The 19,427-nt window shown below is 47.5% G+C and overlaps 1 protein-coding gene across 19 annotated transcripts in view; it reads left to right on the forward strand.

Moving 5' to 3' along the window:
- Positions 1-16,594, forward strand: part of TDRD12 (tudor domain containing 12) — a 153,924-nt gene extending 137,330 nt beyond the window's left edge. For 15 of the 19 annotated variants that reach the window (XM_065567160.1, XM_065567159.1, XM_065567165.1 and 12 more), the window contains one exon: positions 16,008-16,474. In XM_065567160.1, the coding sequence (XP_065423232.1) occupies positions 16,008-16,096 (89 nt within the window). In that variant the 3' untranslated portion in view covers positions 16,097-16,474. Of the gene's footprint in view, positions 1-2,894; positions 3,173-16,007 lie in introns of those variants that run through there. The other 4 variants (XM_065567171.1, XM_065567172.1, XM_065567169.1 and 1 more) reach the window with 4 other exon arrangements.
- The last annotated feature ends 2,833 nt before the right edge of the window (positions 16,595-19,427 follow it).

Genomic DNA, 19,427 nt, shown 5'->3' on the forward strand with positions numbered 1-19,427 from the left:
AAGCAGAGAGAGAATGAAACACAGGATAGGAGACTAGGGAGGGGAAAAAGCAGAACAATAAGGGAAGGAAAAACAATACAGAATCTAACATACATCTGCGATGCAGCAATTATGTATCCCTACTGAGGGCTGAGGACTTGATGCCATGAAAATATTATGATTTCCAGCACTCAGAGGTGAAAACAAAGTTCCTTAAAGAAGAGCCAACCGGCCTTCCTCTCAGGAAGATATTCCTTAGCCTGGTCTGCTCCTTCTGATTTAAGGTCAAGAAAGTTGAGATGAGTTGCAATGTTGGCAGGTCGGGATGAGTTGTGAGAAAGATAACTCTGTCTTCCCTCCCGCCCCCCCCTTTTTAAGAACCCCTAAAAGAAGTATAAGTTGGGTGGCATATTTTATCATCATTAATTTGTGCACCAATTAAATCCATTTCTGTAAGGCCAAACTTGGCATAGATAACTTTGTTCCCACATTTTCTTGTTTACTAAGTATAATATCGCCGATGTCCTTGACTTGTATCAGTAAGCCTGTGATGGGGTATATTATACCCTCTGAGGCCCCCTGCTGGAGGCCTTGTGGCCCTGCCACACACCACCCTAGAAAAGGGTAGTGGAGAGGGTCCTCCAAGCTGCTTAGAGTGGCTGTATGAGACACAGCAGGTCAGTATAAGAAGAGCTGCAAGGCCAAAGTAAGTTCCAGTTCCTTGCTAGAGCTGGAAGAGTGTGGATGGTGTACAGCTGGCTGAGGGAGCTGCAGGACATTGGATGAGGTAGTGTTGCCGGAAGCTGAGGAGAGCCCTCAGCTGGTTGCTGGATCTCCATCAGGACAAGGCCCTGAGGTAAGGGTGAAGACAGCACGGGGCCGTGGGGAAATGGCTCAGGGAATTAGAACAGCAGTGCGACTTAGATAAAGGGACCCAGCAGACAGTTGCTATCTATAGGGTCCCTGGGCTGGAACCCGGAGTAGTGGGAGGGCCCGGGTCCTGTCCTCTCCCCTACCCCCCCATTGGCCCCTGGGGGAAGTGGCCTGGACATTGAGGCACCCCAGAGGGGAAACTGAACGGCAGCAAGAGCTGCGGCCAGAAAGGCCTTAAGAGGACGAAAACTTTGTTGCCAGGGAGGGAGTGATGGGGTACTGCTTTATCCCGGAGCAGGGACAACTTGAGGGAGACATTACAGAGGGCACCGAGAGAGACCCCTGTTGGACTTGTATCCCAGAAAGGGTTTTGCTTTGCTTTTATCACATAGACTGTGTGTGACTCAGCTAGAGGGTTGAGTCACCGAAGAGTAGGGTGACCAGATCACTGACGGGAAATATCGGGATGCGCGGGGGGGGGGCGGAGCAAAAAAAAGTAATTAAAAAAAAAATAAAGCTGTTTTGCAGGTGCCGGCCGCGCCGTGGCTGCTGCCCCTCCCCCCAGGGCACATGCGGCACGTCCCGCCGCCCCACGGGGAAGGAGCCGCTGGAGTGAGTGTTGCGGGGCTCCGGACCCCGGCAGCGGCGGGGGAGAGCGGCTTAGGGCTGCACAAGTGGGCACATAAAGTTTATTGGCTGGGGGGGGCGGGACCCCGGCCGGCTCCTCGCCTTGCCCTGTAGGGGGGTAGCGTCCCCGCCCCGTGTCAGCATGTTGCGCCAGCCACCGCAGGCCAGGTAAGGAACCGTTTCCCCCCTCCCCCCGGCTCCTCAGCTGAGCGGCATTCCTCCTCCCTCCCAGGCTTGCTGCTGGAATGCCGGCGCAAGCCTGGAGGGAGGGGGTGGTGGCCGGCTTCCAGTTCCTGCGGCTTGTGAGTACAGGCACCGGGCGGGCAAGGGGGGCTGGCAAGGGTGCTGCTCCCCCAGGAGGGTGACGGGGGGACTCAGCTGAGGAGCCAGGATGAGGGGGGAGAGGGCGACTCGGCTCCTTACCTGGCCTGTGGCGGCCAGCGCAACATGCTGGCGCAGGGCAGGGAGCCGGCCGGGGTCCCGTCCAAGCCGATAAACTTTACATGGCCACTCGTGCGGCCCCGAGCCGCTCTCCCCCGCCGTTGCTGGGGTCCGGAGCCCCCCCATCTACCTCTTGGGGGAGCAGCCCCCCTTGCCCGCTAGTGCCCCTACTCACCAGCTCCAGGAACTGGAAGCCGGCCACCACCCCCTCCCTCCAGGTTTGCTCCGCCATTACAGCTGCAAGCCTGGGAGGGAGGAGGAGTGCCACATGCATGGGGAAGAGGCGGGGCCAGGGCGGGGATTTGGGGAGGGAGCCAATGGGGGATGGAGGGGGCGGAGTCGGGGTGCGGGGGGCAAGAGCCCTTCCGGGAGGGCAAAATTGCTTGTTTGTCCAGTGTCCCGACCGCACATTGGTCGGGACACGGGACAAACAAATATCGGGACAGTCCCAATAATATCGGGACGTCTGGTCACCCTACCGAAGAGACACCACGGAGAGAGAGCATGCAGGCACATGCACTCAGCCAAGGGGGTGCTCATGAGACGTTACAAAGCCATTTTTGTTTGGATTAATTCAGTTTTTCTGTCTGGTTTTCTTGTATCTGTTCATAACATTCATTTACTGAAAACAACTTGAACTGTTTTCTAAGCCCTTGAGTTTAGGTTGAATTTAGCAGCATTAGATCGATTTAACCCTGCACCCGTCCACACAACAAAGCCGTTATTTTCGACTTAAAGGGCTCTTAAAATCGATTTCTGTACTTCTCTCCCGATGAGGGGATTAGCGCTGAAATCGACATCGCCGGGTCGAATTTGGGGGTAGTGTGGATGCAATTCGACAGTATTGGTCGCTGGGAGCTATCCGAGAGTGCTCCATTGTGGCTGCTCTGGACAGCGCTCTCAACTCAGATGCACTGGCCAGGTAGACAGGAAAAGCCCCGCGAACTTTTGAATCTCATTTCCTGTTTTGCCAGCGTGGCGATCTTCAGGTGAGTGCAGATCTCATCAGCAGAGACGACCATGATGGAGTCCCAGAATCGCAAAAGAGCCCCAGCATGGACCGAACGGAAGGTACAGGATCTGATCGTTGGATGGGGAGATGAATCTGTGCTATCAGAACTCCATTCAAAAAGACGAAATGCCCAAACATTTGGAAAAAATCTCAAAGGGCATGAAGGACAGAAGCTATAACAGGGACCCTCAGCAGTGCCGCATGAAACTTAAGGAGCTGAGGCAAGCCTACCAAAAAACCAGAGAGGCAAACAGCCGCTCCGGGTCAGAGCCCCAGACATGCCGCTTCTATGATGAGCTGCATGCCATTCTAGGTGGTGCAGTCACCACTACCCCACCCCTGTGCTTTGACTCCGTCAATGGAGTAGCACGCAACAGGGATGTGGGTTTTGGGGACAAGGAAGATGATAGCTCGCAGCAAGGAAGTGGAGAAACTGTTTTCCCCGACAGCCAGGAACTGTTTCTCACCCTGGACCTGGAGTCGGTACCCCCCGAACCCACCCAAGGCTGCCTCCCGGACCCGCCAGACGAAGAAGGGACCTCTGGTGAGTGTACCTTTGTAAATATTATACATGGTTTAAAAGCAAGCATGTTTAATGATTAATTTGCCCTGGCATTCGCGGCCAGTACAGCTACTGGAAAAGTCTGCTAACGTGTCTGGGGATGGAGCGGAAATCCTCCAGGGACATCTCCATAAAGCTCTTCTGGATGTCCTCAAAGCCTTTGCAAAAGGTTTCTGGGGAGGGCAGCCTTATTCTGTCCTCCATGGTAGGACACTTTACCATGCCAGGCCAGTAGCACGTAGTCTGGAATCATTGCATAACAAAGCATGGCAGCGTATGGTCCCGGTGTTTGCTGACATTCAAAGAATATCCGTTTTTTATCTCGCTGTGTTATCCTCAGGAGAGTGAGATCATTCCTGGTCACTTGGTTGAAATAGGGTGATTTTATTAAGGGGACATTCAGAAATGCCCATTCCTGCTGGGCTGTTTGCCTGTGGCTGAACAGAAATGTTCCCCGCTGTTAGCCACACGGTGTGGGGAGGGGTGAAGCAATCATCCCAGAGAATTGGGTGTGTGTGTGTGGGGGGGGGGTGTTAGTTGGTTTTGTGCTGCACGTTAACCTGAAAACCGCAGCCCCTCCTCCTTTTAAATGGCCAACCCAACGGCTGCTTGGTATGGGAAATGAGGGCGCTGCTGTTTGAAATCATTCCCACATGTTATGAAGATTAAAGAAGCCAAAAGACTGTCTTACCATGGCTGCCTGCAAGCCAAATTCTGTTGCCCGGCCCTGCGTGAAAGATCTCTCACACCAAACCGGCATACTCAAAATAAGAGGCAAAATGCAACCTTGTACAGAAAGCACACGTGCTATGTAATGTTAACAGCAAGGTTTATTGTGAAAGAGTCTATCTATTGTTTTCTAAAATGTCTTTTTAACTACCACTCTCCCTTTTTTTAGCTCCACCAGCTGCAAATGTTTCAATGCTCACACTATCTTCTCCTTCCCAGAGGCTAGCGAAGATTAGAAGGTGAAAAAACGCACTCGCAGTGAAATGTTCTCTGAGCTCATGCAGTCCTCCCACACTGAAAGAGCCCAGCAGAATGCGTGGAGGCAGACAATGTCAGAGTCCAGGAAAGCACAATGTGAATGCGAGGACAGGTGGCGGGCTGAAGATGATAGGTGGCGTCAGCTTGACAGAAGGCAAGAAGCAATGCTGAGGCTATTGGAGGAACAAACTGATATGCTCCAGCATATGGTTGAGGTTCAGGAAAGGCAGCTTGAGCACAGACCCCGCCGCTACAGCCCCTGTGTAACCAACCGCCCTTCTCCCCAAGTTCCATAGCCTCCTCACCCAGATGCCCAAGAACGCGGTGGGGGGGCCTCTGGGCACCCAACCACTCCACCCCAGAGGACTGCCCAAGCAACAGAAGGCTGGCATTCAATAAGTTTTGAAGTGCAGTGTGGCCTTGTCGTTCTTCCTCCCCCACCCCTCCTGGGCTACCTTGGCAGTTATCCCCCTATTTGTGTGATGAATTAATAAAGAATGCATGAATGTGAAGCAACAATGAATTTATTGCCTCTGCAAGCTGTGATTGAAGGGGGAAGGGGAGGATGGTTAGCTTACAGGGAAGTAGAGTTAACCAAGGGGGGGAGGCTTCATCAAGGAGAAACAAACAGAACTTTCACACCATAGCCTGGCCAGTCATGAAACTTGTTTTCAAAGCTTCTCTGATGCACACCATGCCCTCCTGTACTCTGCTAACCGCCCTGGTGTCTGGCTGCTTGTAATCAGCGTCCAGGTGATTTGCCTCAACCTCCCACCCCACCATAAACGTCTCCCCCTTTCACAGATATTGTGGAGCGCACAGCAATCGGTAATAATGGGAATATTGGTTTCGCTGAGGTCTGTCTGAGTCAGTAAACTGCGCCAGCGCACTTTTAAACGTCCAAATGCACGTTTTACCACCATTCTGCACTTGCTCAGCCTATAGTTGAACAGCTCCTGAACTACTGTCCAGGCTGCCTGTGTATGGCTTCATGAGCCATGGCATTAAGGGGTAGGCTGGTCCCCAAGGATAAGTATAGGCATTTCAACATCCCCGACAGTTATTTTCTGGTCTGGGAAGAAAGTCCCTTGTTGCAGCTTTTGAAACAGACCAGAGTTCCTGAAGATGCGAGCATCATGTACCTTTCCCAGTCATCCCACGTTGATGTTGGTGAAACATCCCTTGTGATCCACCAGTGCTTGCAGCACCATTGAAAAATACCCCTTTCGGTTTATGTACTCGCTGGCTTGGTGCTCCGGTGCCAAGATAGGGATATGGGTTCCGTCTATTGCCCCACCACAGGGAATCCCATTGCAGCAAAGCCATCCACTATGACCTGCACATTTCCCAGAGTCACTACCCTTGATATCAGCAGCTCTTTGATTGTGTTGGCTACTTGGATCACAGCAGCCCCCACAGTAGATTTGCCCACTCCAAATTGATGCTCGACTGACCGGTAGCTGTCTGGCATTGCAAGCTTCCAGAGGGCTATCGCCACTCGCTTGTGAACTGTGAGGGCTGCTCTCATCTTGGTATTCTTGCGCTTCAGGGCAGGGGAAAGCAAGTCACAAAGTTCCACGAAAGTGCCCTTATGCATGCGAAGGTTTCGCAGCCACTGGGAATCGTCCCAGACATGCAACACTATGCGGTCCCACCTGTCTGTGCTTGTGGTCTCCATGGTTTTAAGTGGGGACACACACAATCGACTGTATAATATCGATTTCTAAAAAATCGACTTCTATAAATTTGACATAATTTTGTAGTGTAGACATACCCTAAGGTTAATTCTTAGGCAGGAAACAAGTCATAGATTACTGTGACATATTACAAACTTTCACATACTTTTCACAGTTAAACTTAGGTTAAACTTTTAGGTACAATAATCACAACACTTCTCCATAGACACATGTTTTGAGGCAAAGGAGCTCAGAAATCTCTGTCCAACATGTTCACCTCTCCTGGTTTTCAACAGGACTGCAGTATCAATGTACATATGTGACTAATACCCTATTGTAACAACTCTGTTGTCGTAGAAGACAGAAATTACATGGATCTGTATTCATGGTCTAAGTGACTCTAGTAATGGCATCTTTTTATTCAACACAACTGACCCTGTGATGTATCAGTTGCATCTCTTGCAGTTTACTGGATCAAATAATTTTTTACTACTGCCACAGTTCCTGGATTAACTATACCTCTGCCCCTTCCCTGGTCTTCTCAGGAGTGCCTCTTTGGATTTCAGGCCTCTAGTCTTCATCTCTCTATGGGCAGGAACTCTCATCCCTCTCTCTCCTGCATTTCACTGTGAATATCTCAATAGGTTTGACCTTAGTCCAGCCTCATGGTTCACTCTCTCTCAAGGGATAATGACAGTATTTACTAGTGACCAGACAGCTTTTACTTAACAGTATATTTATTTTAGGACAAAAGCATTACAGAGCAGCATATCATAAAAAACTAAATATTCTACACACGTCAGGCTTATCAGGTGTATCACATCTTCTACATTGAGACACTGTAGGTTCACAAAGTTCTTCAAACCCTTCCTGTAGGTTTTGCCCTCTTGTTTATAGTTTAATGTCAGTTTGAGGATCAAATGAGAGATTTTTGAGTCAGTTCAGCTCCCCCTTTATACCAAAAACCAATTATTTGTCTGCTTGGCCTCTTGAACCTAGTCTGAACTACTATATGCAGTTCCCCCCAGGGAGGTGGTACTTTCTGGAGAAGGTGACCTGTCCAGGGATTTGCAGTAATTATGCCCCTCTGATTTTAGTGCCTTTAGGAAGCTCTGTAATCCTCCCCAACAGAGCCAGAATACATTCCCCAGCTCACAAAGGTATGTATAATACTTAGGGATACCAAAGTCTATGAATATTCCATATGCCTTTGCATCTGTCACTTCTCAGTATAATAGTCTCCTGGAGTTTCTGCATTTCCAAGGTCTCACATCTGTCACAAATAGTTTTTATTCCTGATAACACCGCAGGGCCACATACAAGTGAGCAAGATTCTATTCTAGCTAGCTCATTCTCCACAAAATTATATAAATTCTAGTTGCCAATTCTTAATTATTTGTGATGTCAGAGCCAGAAAGAATACCTCTGACCCTCTGCTCTTTCTGTTCTAGATGATTACTTCATAGCTCCTGTTAGATCACCACTTGATCCATCCTCTAGATCAGGTCTTGAACTACTTCATATCTATCTATTCTGTGGAGTTTATAGAGCACCAGTTGGTTCCAGTTAATAAGATGGAGTAATTCAGATAAGTGACAAGAATGTTCTGATGTTAGGACCTTAAAGTTGCAGAGGGTTGATAGTGACTTTATTATTGAGGTTGATATGCACCATATAAATAATTAATAATGCTCTCAGGTTAAACATTTGTACTAAAGTTCCAGCAGAGTAAAGTCCAAACCAGTAGCTTATAAAAAGACAGAGGTAAATTCTGACAGTTTCTCCACTCTTTCTGCTATAACCACTAGGATTATAGCCCAGTTTCTAACTATGGTAAAAGCATAACCAAAGACAAGTATTTTCTCTCGGTTGTGTATATATATATATATTTTTTTTAATACGGAGGTGGCTTTCTTGACTACAAAGTTCAGAGATTTCTTCATACCTTCTGAATCAGAGAAGAGATGCCCTTTTAGTTTGCACCCAAAATCTAAAAACCAGTTGGCCACCATTTCAGTAAATCTCTTATGACATGATTTATTGGAAATTGTCTTTAGTAAGAAGTGTCTTATGAGACACCAAAATAAAAAAAAACCAACCTATTATTTCAACATTATTTTTTATGAAACATTGCAGAATATGGATAGTTACGTTATTGGCATATCTTTGGATTTCAGTCTGGCCTGTTTACAAGAATTTATCACCGATATCAATGTAAACTGGCCTGTTTACAAGAATGTATCATTGATAGTAAGGGACAAGCATCACATTAACCCTTATCTTCTTCAAGTAGATGCAGACATGTTTTCCAAGTAGGTGTGTGTTTACTGGAGCCAGAGATTTTTCTTCGTAGTACCCAAAGAGGGAGGGGCAGTGCTCATGTATGTAGCCTGTCCGCTGGCTATATGAGGCAGTGCTGCCCTGACCTCCTTCAGTTTATTCTTACCACTGGAGTTGGAACTCTGTGCGGTTGTTGCCTCACAACCTGGCAAACTCATATCTTAGCCTAGTTTGTTGTATCATCACTCCCATAACTGCATTGGTCGTTGGGGCACCATCATTGTTGAGCAATCAGCCAATTGTCTCCACCCCTGATGATTGTGTGTCAGTGCTTGAGTTTCCGCAAAGTCCATTCCTGTCCACTCTTTTATGTTGTCAAGCCATCTCTTCTTCTGTCTACCTCTTCTTCTCTTCCCTGTACTGTCCCTTGGAGGATGATCTTGGATAGGCCAGATGATCTTGTTGCATGGCCGTACCATTTCAGCTTGCGCTTCTTCATGGTCTTCAGGAGGTCTTCATATGATCCAGCGCATTGGGTGATGATGTTGCAGACCTCTTCATTAGTGACATGGTTGAAGTAGGACATACTTCCGTAAAATCCTGGGCATCTCCTCTTCTACCTGTATTTTCCGGTCAAGTTCTGCCATAAGGGTCCATGTCTTGCATGCATACAGAAAAATGGAGATGACCAATGTGTGCAGCAGTTTGTTTGGATTCCAGGGAGATGTTCTTATTCCTCCAAATTGGCTTTAGCTTTGCTGCTGTTTCCGCAGTTCTTGCCTGAATTTCTGCTTTGGATCTTTCATCAGTGATAATCGCCCCCAAATACTTGAACTGTTTCGCTGTCTCCAGCTCTTGTCCACTGACAGTGATATGTGAGCTGGCCCCATCACGTTTTTTTGTCATCAGCTTGGTTTTCTCTGCACTGATTTCCATGCCATATTTTGCGGAGGTTTCATGTAATCGTTTCGCAAGTTTGGCAAGTTCATCTTTACTGCCTGCCAGGCCATCAATGTCATCAACGAACCGAAGATTTGAAATTGTTTGCCCCCCCAATGCTGACTGTGCATATGTGATCTTCTAGGGCATCAGTCATTATGCGCTCCAAGTAGATGTTGAACAGTGTGGATGAAAGAAGGTAGCCTTGCCAGACTCCAACAGTGGTGCGAAACAACTCTCCTATTGTGTCGTTGACGAGAACTGCACTGCTGTCCTTGGCATACAGTTGTTTAATGGTAAGAATAAGCTTACGACCAACATTGTGCTTCTTCATGGTTGCCCAGAGAGCTTCGTGCCATACTCTGTCAAACACCCTCTTGAAGTCAACAAAGACGTGATAGATGTCCTGTTGGTGTTGTAAGTACTTCTCACATAGAACACAAAGGTTGAAATTCTGTTCCGTGGTACTTCTTCCAGCACGAAAGCCAGCCTGTTCTTCAGTGATGATATTCTCTGCTTGTGGCTTCAATCTGTTCAACATCACTTTGCTGGGACGGCTAATTAAGCTTATGGTCCAGTAATTTTGACACAATTGCAGGTTGCCTTTCTTTGGCAGAGTGATGATTAGTGACTGTGTCCACGTGGCGGGCCATTCATCGGTCTGCCAGATCTTGTTGCGGATCTTGGTGAATACATCGATTACCATTTCTCCTCCAAACTTCATCAGTTCGACTGGGATGTTGTCAATACCTGTAGCCTTTCCGTTCTTGAGCGATTTCACAGCTGTCTCCACTTCTTCACTTAGTATTGGAAAGTCATCCTCCTCTGTTGAATCTGGGCTAAGACACTAGGATCTCCATTTGTCTGGTGGCTGTATAGATCAGAACAGTAGTTTGTCCACCTATTGATGATGTCCCTTTCTTCTGTAAGACTGTTCCCTTCTTTGTCTTGAATTGCGTTAGCTTTGGTCCATCTTTCCTTCGTCAGATCTTTTACAACCTGGAAGGCTCGTTTGCTATTTTTATTATTGATAAAATAATAAATTTTAGAGCATTGTTTTTCAATCCATATCGCCTTGGCCACCTTCATTCCTTTCTTGATCTTTGTGCCAATTGCTCTGTATTTATCAGCTCCCTCAGTGCTGTTCTTTTCTCTTAAGTTCTCTTCTAATGTCACACATTTGTAGTATTTCATTTGTGACCCATGGTTTTGTCTTCTTACGATGTTTCCCAAGGGTGTCCATTGCTGCCTCAATCATTACAGCATTGTAATTGTTGGTCATTGTTTCTGTGTCTTCCTCTAGAGCAAGCAGCGGGACAAATTTTCCGCCACTCATTGCTTGGAATGACTCTGCAATGTTTTGGTCTCTGAGTCTTTCTAAGTCAAACTTGGTTCTGGTGAACTTTGGCCTGATGATTTTCCTTAGCCGCAGCCAAAAATTTAGCATCACAAGGTCGTGATCATTTCCAATATTGGCACCGGGAAAGCTCCTCGTTTTAGCTCCGTTAATCCCAGAATGAAATTGGTTTTGCACCATGATGTAGTCGATCTGGCTGTGATGTAGACCATTAGGTGAATGCCATATTGATCGTCTGGATGCTTTATGTGCTCCTAATGTGTTTGCAAGAACCAGATTGTTATAGCTGGCAGACTCCAAAAGTCTCAACCCTCTCTCATTGGTTACTGCATTACAGAAAGGGCCACAATAATCTCGCCAATCTGCCTGTGCATCAGTACCCGCTTTAGCATTCCTTGTACAATTAGGATATCTTTCTTGTGTACCTTATCAATGATGTCTTGGAACTGATTGAAGATTTTTACAATTTGCTTATCGTCATAGACTGTTGTAGAGGCATAGACTTGTACTACTGTGATATTAAATGGTACTGCTGTTAGACGGATGGAAATAAGCCTGCTGGACATTGGGCGGCATCCTAGTACTGAATACTTGATATCTTTATGCACAAGAAATCGTATGCCATTAACACGTTTGTCCTCTCCACTGTAATAGAGTATATGGCCTTCTTCACAGTTCTTCCATCTGACCTCAGAGATTCCTAGGAGGTGCCAGGTGTATTGTTTCATTTCATATGAGAGTTCTTTCAACCTCCCTTTTTGTCTCAATGTCCTTATATTCCATGCAGCTATGGTGATGTTGTCTCTTCCACGGATCCTCTTTGTTGGGGTTACACCAGTAGTATACTTGTCGCGTCTGCCCTGGTGGGAGACAGATGGTGTGGTCATTATTAACCCGGGCTGCGATCAATCTGGTATGGACATCATTGACTTGCTTATGTCTTTGGCAAATTTCTAACCTGGCAGAGCCCATCCCTCTCCAGGCAGCCCCCCTTTAGTCGCCTCTTATGACATGCAGGAAGAGCAGTGGGCCTATTCTGTCCCTGGATCCACAAGGGGGTGGTTGTATATAGTTATTAATTAGTTAGTAGCGCTAATTAAAAGTTTTAGAATAGTGGTGCTGGTAGTGCTCCCTTGTGATGCCCTGACTGGGGTTCAAGCATTGCCATTCGTGTGGAGTGGTGATTCCCAATAGTGACCCCCACATGTGGTGCTTGCTCTGACTTGGCAAAGCCTTCTTAATGAGCATTGTTCGATCTGTAAATCGTTCAAAAAGTGGACTCAGGTGGTGCGGGATCTTCACCTTAAGCAGCACCTGCTTGAGCAGGCCATGAGGTCTGACCCAGTACTGAGGCCTTCCTCAGGCTGCAGATAGCCCTCTGGCTTGGAAAGTGCTCCTGCCTCTCGTTCCAGGCAGGGATCTCTCCGAAGAGGTGCAGGAATCATTCATCACCGACCTCAAGGAAGAGGTCACATAAGACCAATGTCTTGGGGTGATTCTTCTGCCTCCTCTAAGAGGAGCATGGACTGGCATGGTGCTGGCTCCAGTGCATAGGTGCTTCTGATCCTCCCTTGGTACAGGGTAGGGATGGCAGACATCCCATACCATTGACTCTGGTTCCGGCCTCCAGGTGTCCTTTGATCCCAATACAGAGGGGAATCAGACTTGCCAAACTCACTAAAAAAAAAATGAAAAAAAAATGGGCTTGTTTTAGGCTAAGTTGGCTCCTGCGTTGTGTGTTGGCTAGTTTTTTTGCTTGCAGGGCTTTTACAGTAGCTTGTAACTTCTTGTTTTTTGATTGGCTCGCAGCCTTGGCCCGCCCCTGGTCCCGGCCAATCAGAAAGCTTGAATCAGGTGATTAGCTGGAACCAAATGCCACAGTGTGAGAGTCCCCTGCATGCCTGCCCTGTGTGTGGCAGCGTGCGCGCGGAGTGCTTTGTTAAAAAACAATTTCAACTTTAAAGGTCTAGTTCCTGCCTTCTTGTGCCTGCCGCTGCACTGCAGAGTAGCTCTGAGCACCCGGTGGGACAGGACAGCGCCGGGGGAGGGTGAGTCAGGGCAGGGGGAGGTCCTCCCTTTGTTTTGTTAAAAAAACAATTAAAATTCTGGAGAGGGGGAGAGAAGCCCTGACCCCGTCGAGCTGTGTGGGGGTCGGGGGAGGGAAAGCCCCAGCAGGAGGTGCATGTGTGTGTGGGGGGAAATTACCCTCTTCCCCCTCCTTTCTCCAGGCAGGAGGAGCTGCCCCGGACCCTGGCAGAAGGTGTGACTGAAGCCCCCAGCTCTGGAGCCCTAGCCGCTCTAGTGACAGATGCTGCTGCAGGGCTGAAGCCCTGACCCCGCTTTGCAGAGGAGCTGGCCTTAACTTCTCCTCTTTCCCATCCCAGCTGGCTCTCACTCTCAGGCTGTGGAGAAATTCAGCCCAAATCTACCCAGCTTGGTATCTCCATTTCCTCCATCACACAGCCATGAATGGATTTAGCCTAGGAGGCAGGGTCAGAGTAACTCCATTTGGCAGGTGTGAGCTAGGGCACACAGAGGTGAAGTGACTTTGCCTAGGCTAAGCAGGGAGTCTGTGGCAGAGAACCAACCCCAGAACACCACCTGAGGTAGGATCCCGTCTCCTGGTGAAACATTTATTTCAGTTCAACATCTCAAACCCAAGATACACAAAATAACTCTGTAACAGAGTCTTAGTCTAGCCACGAGGGATATGATAAACTCACTCTCTCAAAACAATTTGTATTAAGGGATTTGTTCCCATTGTATTCTCTAACTTTTAAAGTTGCTTTTGGATGTGGCTTTTTCATTAGTGAGACAAGCCAAAGAAATTTAAGCCCTCTCCTGCAAGTTTCAGGTTTTTCATCAAGACAAGGACTTTCCCTAATGTTGTGCCTTGTGGCCTTGTGATGAGGCCTCCTGCTAGAAGTTTTGTGGTCCTAGCACACCACACCGCAGGGAAGGAGCAGTGAAGATGGGTCCTACAGGCGTGCCTAGAAAGACTGCAGGGAAGCAGCCAATCAGAGCACAACAGGCTTAGTTAAAAGGAGCTACAGTGACTTAGTAGGTCAGTCCCTGGCTGGGACCAGAGGAGTAAGGAAGGGTGCTCCTTTCTGATTGCTAGAGCTCAAGGGAAAACCAGAGGTTCTGGTGGCATTGGCATTTGGTGAAGAAGAATAGGCATTGAGAGCTTCAGCCCTAAGGTAAGGGTGAAGAGGAGGGACTACTTTGGAAGCAGCCCAGGGAACAGCAGCAGCAACTATTAAAGGAAGCAGCATGTGGATGCTATTTGTAGGATCCCTGGGTTGGGACCCAGAGTAGTAGGTGGATCCAGGTCTCCCCACTTGCTGCTGGGGAAGTGGCCTAAGATCTGAGGGGATGAGGCTAGGTTAGAGGCCCAAGTGAAGGGCAAGACTTAAAGGGATACCAGAGAACTGCTAAAGACAAAGAGTCTCTAGGGAGAAAGCCCTGGCGGTGCTGCTCTATAACAGGGCATGGACAGACTTAAAGCAAGCCAAGAGGGGTCTGAGAACTGAGCTCAGAGGCAGGGCCACAGATACCAATAAGGGCACAGTGATAATCCTTGTTGGACCTTTGTTACCCAGGAAGGGGTTCGTCCATTTTAGACTTGGTATTACTTAGCCAGAGGGCTGAGCCACTGAACACCCACCTGATGAAGACAATAGCCGATGGTGCACCACAAGCAGAGAGAGAGTGCAGGTTCACACCCAGCTGACAGGAGGTGCTCACAAGGGGTGAGTGTGCCCTGGCACAGGCCTAAACTTATTAATTAACCCAGAGTATGTATTAATACCTGGGGGGCAAACAGCTGTGCATATCTCTGTCAGTGTTAGAGGGCGAACAATTTATGAGTTTAGCCTGTATAAGCTTTATACAGGGTAAAACGGATTTATTTGAGGTTTGGACCCGATTGAGAGTTGGGCATCTGAGTGTTAAAGACAGGAACACTTCTTAAATTGCTTTCAGTTAAGTCTGCAGCTTTGGGGCACATGGTTCAGACCCTGGGTCGCTGTTGGAGCAGACTGGCGTGTCTGGCTCAACAAGACAGGGTGCTGGAGCCCCAAGCTGGCAGGGAAAGCAGAGGCTGAAGTAGTCTTGGCACATCAGTTGGCAGCCCCAAGGGGGTTTCTGTGATCCAACCTGTCACAACACCCTTAGCTCAAAATGTAGACATACCCTAAAAGACCTATTCTCACAACACTATTCCAACTTAGTGCACCAAGAGGGAGGATGCCTCAGTATTGGAGATTTATAAGAGTCACCTGGGTGTATCTTCATTTCATAACATGCTATAGGCTGGGCTAAATAAGAATAAAATATGTTTGGAGCTTTAGCGAATGTTGGTTCCTGACACACACTGCTAGGTGTTGAACTATAATTTTCGTTTTGTTTTGTTTTTTAAAGCAGGGACATCCACTTTTCCAAAATTTCAAATCGTTCCAGGTTCTACTGGCCCTAATTCACTCTTCTGATACTGCGGCTGAGCAAGTTAGTGCAGGTTGCTTGACCCTCATGAGCAGAAAAGAAAATTTACTACCAGTAAAATTAATTTCTGTGTATAAGGTACTGATGGGGCCAGCTGTGGGAGGCATCTGTTGAAAAAGATATTTGTCATCTGCTTGCTTCTGTTGAAAAGCTTGTTAATATGAATTTCTAGAATTAACTCACAACTAAAGGAGTGGGTATAGCCACTGTAGTTTGTACTGGAGTGTCTCTGATATAACTGTGGGCTGAATAGTAGATTATGTTCACTTAGATCACCTGTTGTTAATATCTTCTAAATCCATAAGAAAATGGACCCCTTTCACCTTATTGCTCAAAGTTCACAGAGCTGGTTAGGAAAACATTATTTTAAGCTTGTTTCACCACCAAATAATTTCATTCTATGTTCTGTCTCCTGACGTACAAGTTTAATGGATATTCATTTCACTTTGATGTATAACATATTCTTTCCTGTTAAGCATCTAGACCAGTTATTTACACACCACCTCCCAAAACCAGATAAGTTCAGGCTCTTTTGAATTGGTATAGAGAAATGAGTATTGCTTCTAATCCTGAATGCAGCAATCCTTAACAGAGCACCAGTTCTGCACGCCATTATTTTCTTTCATCGGTTTTTTTCTCCAGTGTGTGCTTTGTTTTTTTTAACTAAAAGTCTACAGTACATTTTTTCATACTACATAATCAAAGTATATTATAATCTAATTTTTTACTTTACATGATAATTTACTACATTTTCCCCCTTCATTATTGTAGGTGCACAAAAAGCATATCATTCTTCTGCATTGATAACAGAAGAAATGGAAGAATCCTCAGAAGATAGTGGAACAGAGAGTGATGACTAGCCAGCAGATAAATCTCTATTAATCCCTTTTCTTCTCCCAACCCAGAATGATTATTAAAGATTGTTTTGCAGCCCTTATTCAGATGAGTATTTCCTGTAAATTCCATGGAACTACTTGCAGAGTTTAAGGGCTTGAGGATCAAGTCTTTAATTTTTTTTAGTAAAATAATAGTGAACGGTGCCCTTTTATTGTATTAAAATATGTTGTTTGATTTATTTTGGATACTTGAATTTGAAATCTTTTATACCATTCAAGAAAGAAGATTATGTATGTTCCTCTCAATGTTTTTTGTTAATTTACTTTAAAATAGCGTTGTCACTTATTGATGGTGTACTGTATAAAAAAACTTTGCTGCCCAGACAGCAAAAATAAAGAAAAGGACTAACTGGGTGTGGGGAGCAAATGATTGGTTTAGTGGATTGGCAGTAAGTTGCAGAACTAGGTCACTGATGCATATTTAGTCTGTGTTAACAATGATTAAAAACTGTTGCCATGTTACGATTTTTCACTGGCCTCGGTGAAATGAAGTGCTGATTCCAAGACCAATTCCTAATAAACTGATACTGTATGTATGTCACAGAATCAATATAACTTTGACACTACTGGTACATTTGCTGACAGTTCTGCATCAAGGTCAGGCTTTAAAGGGTCTGGAGACTCAACTAACTTCTCAAACCTCCTTTTAGATTAGAGTTGAGGTATATTGAGGTAGTGGGTAAGGTTGCATTGTTGCTGCTCCTGCTTTACTTGTTCTGTGGATGGATGGATGGATGGATAGAGGATTTAGTCTCTTGATGTCAATTTGGTGTCAGATGGTGCTTTTCATGAGCATTAGTTGAGAGAAAAAAAAGGACAATAAGGAATAGATTAATCTTTCTCCCTTTCACACAGGCCAATTGTAAGGTCTTGCCTCTCAGCACTAAAATCATTACTTACATTTTATTTAGCACCTTTCATCTAAAGATCCCAAATCACCCCATTAATTAGATTTGTGTGTGTGTGCGCGCACACAATCACACATTATTCTTCTAATATAGAAGGTAGCAGCCATTAAATAGTCCCCAGTAATACAACACAACTATTCAGGACAACAATTGAACAATCACAGTTAAAACTACAAGGGAATTTTACCTAGGTGGAAGGCAATTGTCCAGCTGTGATTTAGCTAGGATACCAAGAGTAATACCTTTACTCTTGAACATGCTGCCAGGAATGTGTGGGTGTCTTTACTTCAAGAACCAAGGGAGCTACAGTAGTAATAAATTTACACTAGTAATTATGTAACATACATTTGTAGGGTAAAATGTAATAGAATCATAAAGAGTAACTACCAGCTTGTTTTGCTTGTCCCAAATATTACTTTGCTCAGTGGAAAACTGCAGTGTAATCTAAGGTTGTAATCTCTTAAAGGTACTGAGTTAGATGTATATTTTTAAAAATTAAGACTTGTAACTATTTTGACAGTCTGATATAAAAAGTGGCTTATACAGTTCAGCTCAGATTTGAGTACAAGGACTTTCAGGTTTTTATATGATGGTTTTTAAAAAACATTAATTTAAATGTTATTCAAAAATAGAACTTAATTCTTGCTGAACATTATTGTAAAGATGGATATGACCTGACAGATAATCTGGATAATTCCCTGACAGTGAGATCCAACTCCGAGCTCTCCTAATGGAGTTGGTGTTGACCCCGGCACCGGCGCGTCGAGCTAACACTGTGCTGGGCACATCGTCCTCAGCGCGCAGCGAAGTGCCCCAGGCGTGCCGTCCTGATTCCGCACCCGGTACCGTGTTGTCGGTGCACAGCGACGACCCGACGAGCCGGCACTGCTCCCCTTCTAAGAAGCAAGGGAAGACTCAGCGGCGCTGGGAGGAAGATCGGGGTGAGGCTAGACCCGCGTTGGGCAGCCCACGATCCCCATCGGGACCGAGACCTCCGACTCGGGTAGAGCGGAGTAGTCCAGTGCCGTCCACGTGCGCCTCACCAGAGGTGAGAATGCCTTCGACGCCGGAGGCAGCTCAGGCCGTGTGCGACATCATGACGCTTCCGGTACCGGGAGCGCAATTCCAGGCGGGCCCCCAATCCCATGGGAAGCCTTCGCTCAGTGCCCATCGACGCTCTCCGGGGTCGAGATAGCGTCCCGAGTTGAAGGTCTGAGCCGCAGACCCCGGCATGCCTCCACGCCGCGAGCAGGATCATCTGCGAGCGAGCTTTCTGCCTCCACTCCGGGAGATGGTGGGGAGGCATTAAGAAACGGCGCTGCTCCTCTTTGAGCCTTGACCGCAGGGACAGGTCTCGTTGTCGGCACCGATGTTCCCACTCCAGCACCCGCCGTGGAAGGCGCTATGCCAGGAGCCTGTCACGGGAATCCCAGGCACCGAGGCGTCGTAGTCTTGGGTGCTGGAGGCATTACGGAGACAGCACCTCAGACTCCTACCTGTCCGCCTCCAGGGACTGGAGCCGTCATGTGCGGGCCCGCTCCAGCCGTTTGCACGGCACCGTCCGCTCGTCCCGGACTTCGGCTTCGGCACGTAGCCGCCCCTCGTTGAGCCGTCCAGTGCCGCGAGACCAGCCGGCCCTCCCAGGCTACCTCGCGTCCCAAGGCCAGGCCGTTCCCTGGCAGGGACAGTGGTGCCAATGGGCACCGTGGCCCCAGGCACCGGCACCGCCGGGACCCCGCTCCGTGGCGGGAGCGTCCCAGGCCCAGCCGACGTCACCGCCTTGGCACTGCGATGAGGCAGTGGGCACCGACCCTCCGGCACCAACTCGGGCCCCGGGTCAGGACGTCGAGCTTGCGGTACAGCCGGGTGCAGACAACACCGCAGCACCGACCTCCTCGGCGCCGGACGACTCTGTGGTGCCACCACCTCCGGTCTCTCAGGAGGATTTCAAGGCCCACCAGGAGCTACTCAGGAGGGTGGCATCAAACTTCCATCTCAAGGCCAAGGAGATGGAGGAGCCGTTGGACACATTGTTTAATGTCCTGACCTCCTCGATGCTGGGACGTGTGGCCCTCCCGCTCCATTGGGGGTGGCCAACATTACTACTGGCCTCTGGCAAACCCCGGCATCTCTCTGTCCGATCTCCAAAAAGGCTGAACGGAAGTACTTTGTGCCCACAAAGGGGCACGAGTACTTATACTCCCACCCAACACCAAACTCTCTGGTGGTGGAATCGGTGAACCACCATGAGAGGCACGGCCAACCTGCTCCTACCCCTAAGGACAAAGATGCTCGCAGGCTGGATTCCTTTGGGAGAAAAGTTTATTCGTCTGCGAACTTTCAGCTCAGAGTGGCCAACCACCAGGCCCTCTTGAGCAGATACGATT

This window comes from Chrysemys picta, chromosome 14, assembly GCF_011386835.1.
Source record: "Chrysemys picta bellii isolate R12L10 chromosome 14, ASM1138683v2, whole genome shotgun sequence".
Lineage (NCBI taxonomy): Eukaryota > Metazoa > Chordata > Testudines > Emydidae > Chrysemys > Chrysemys picta.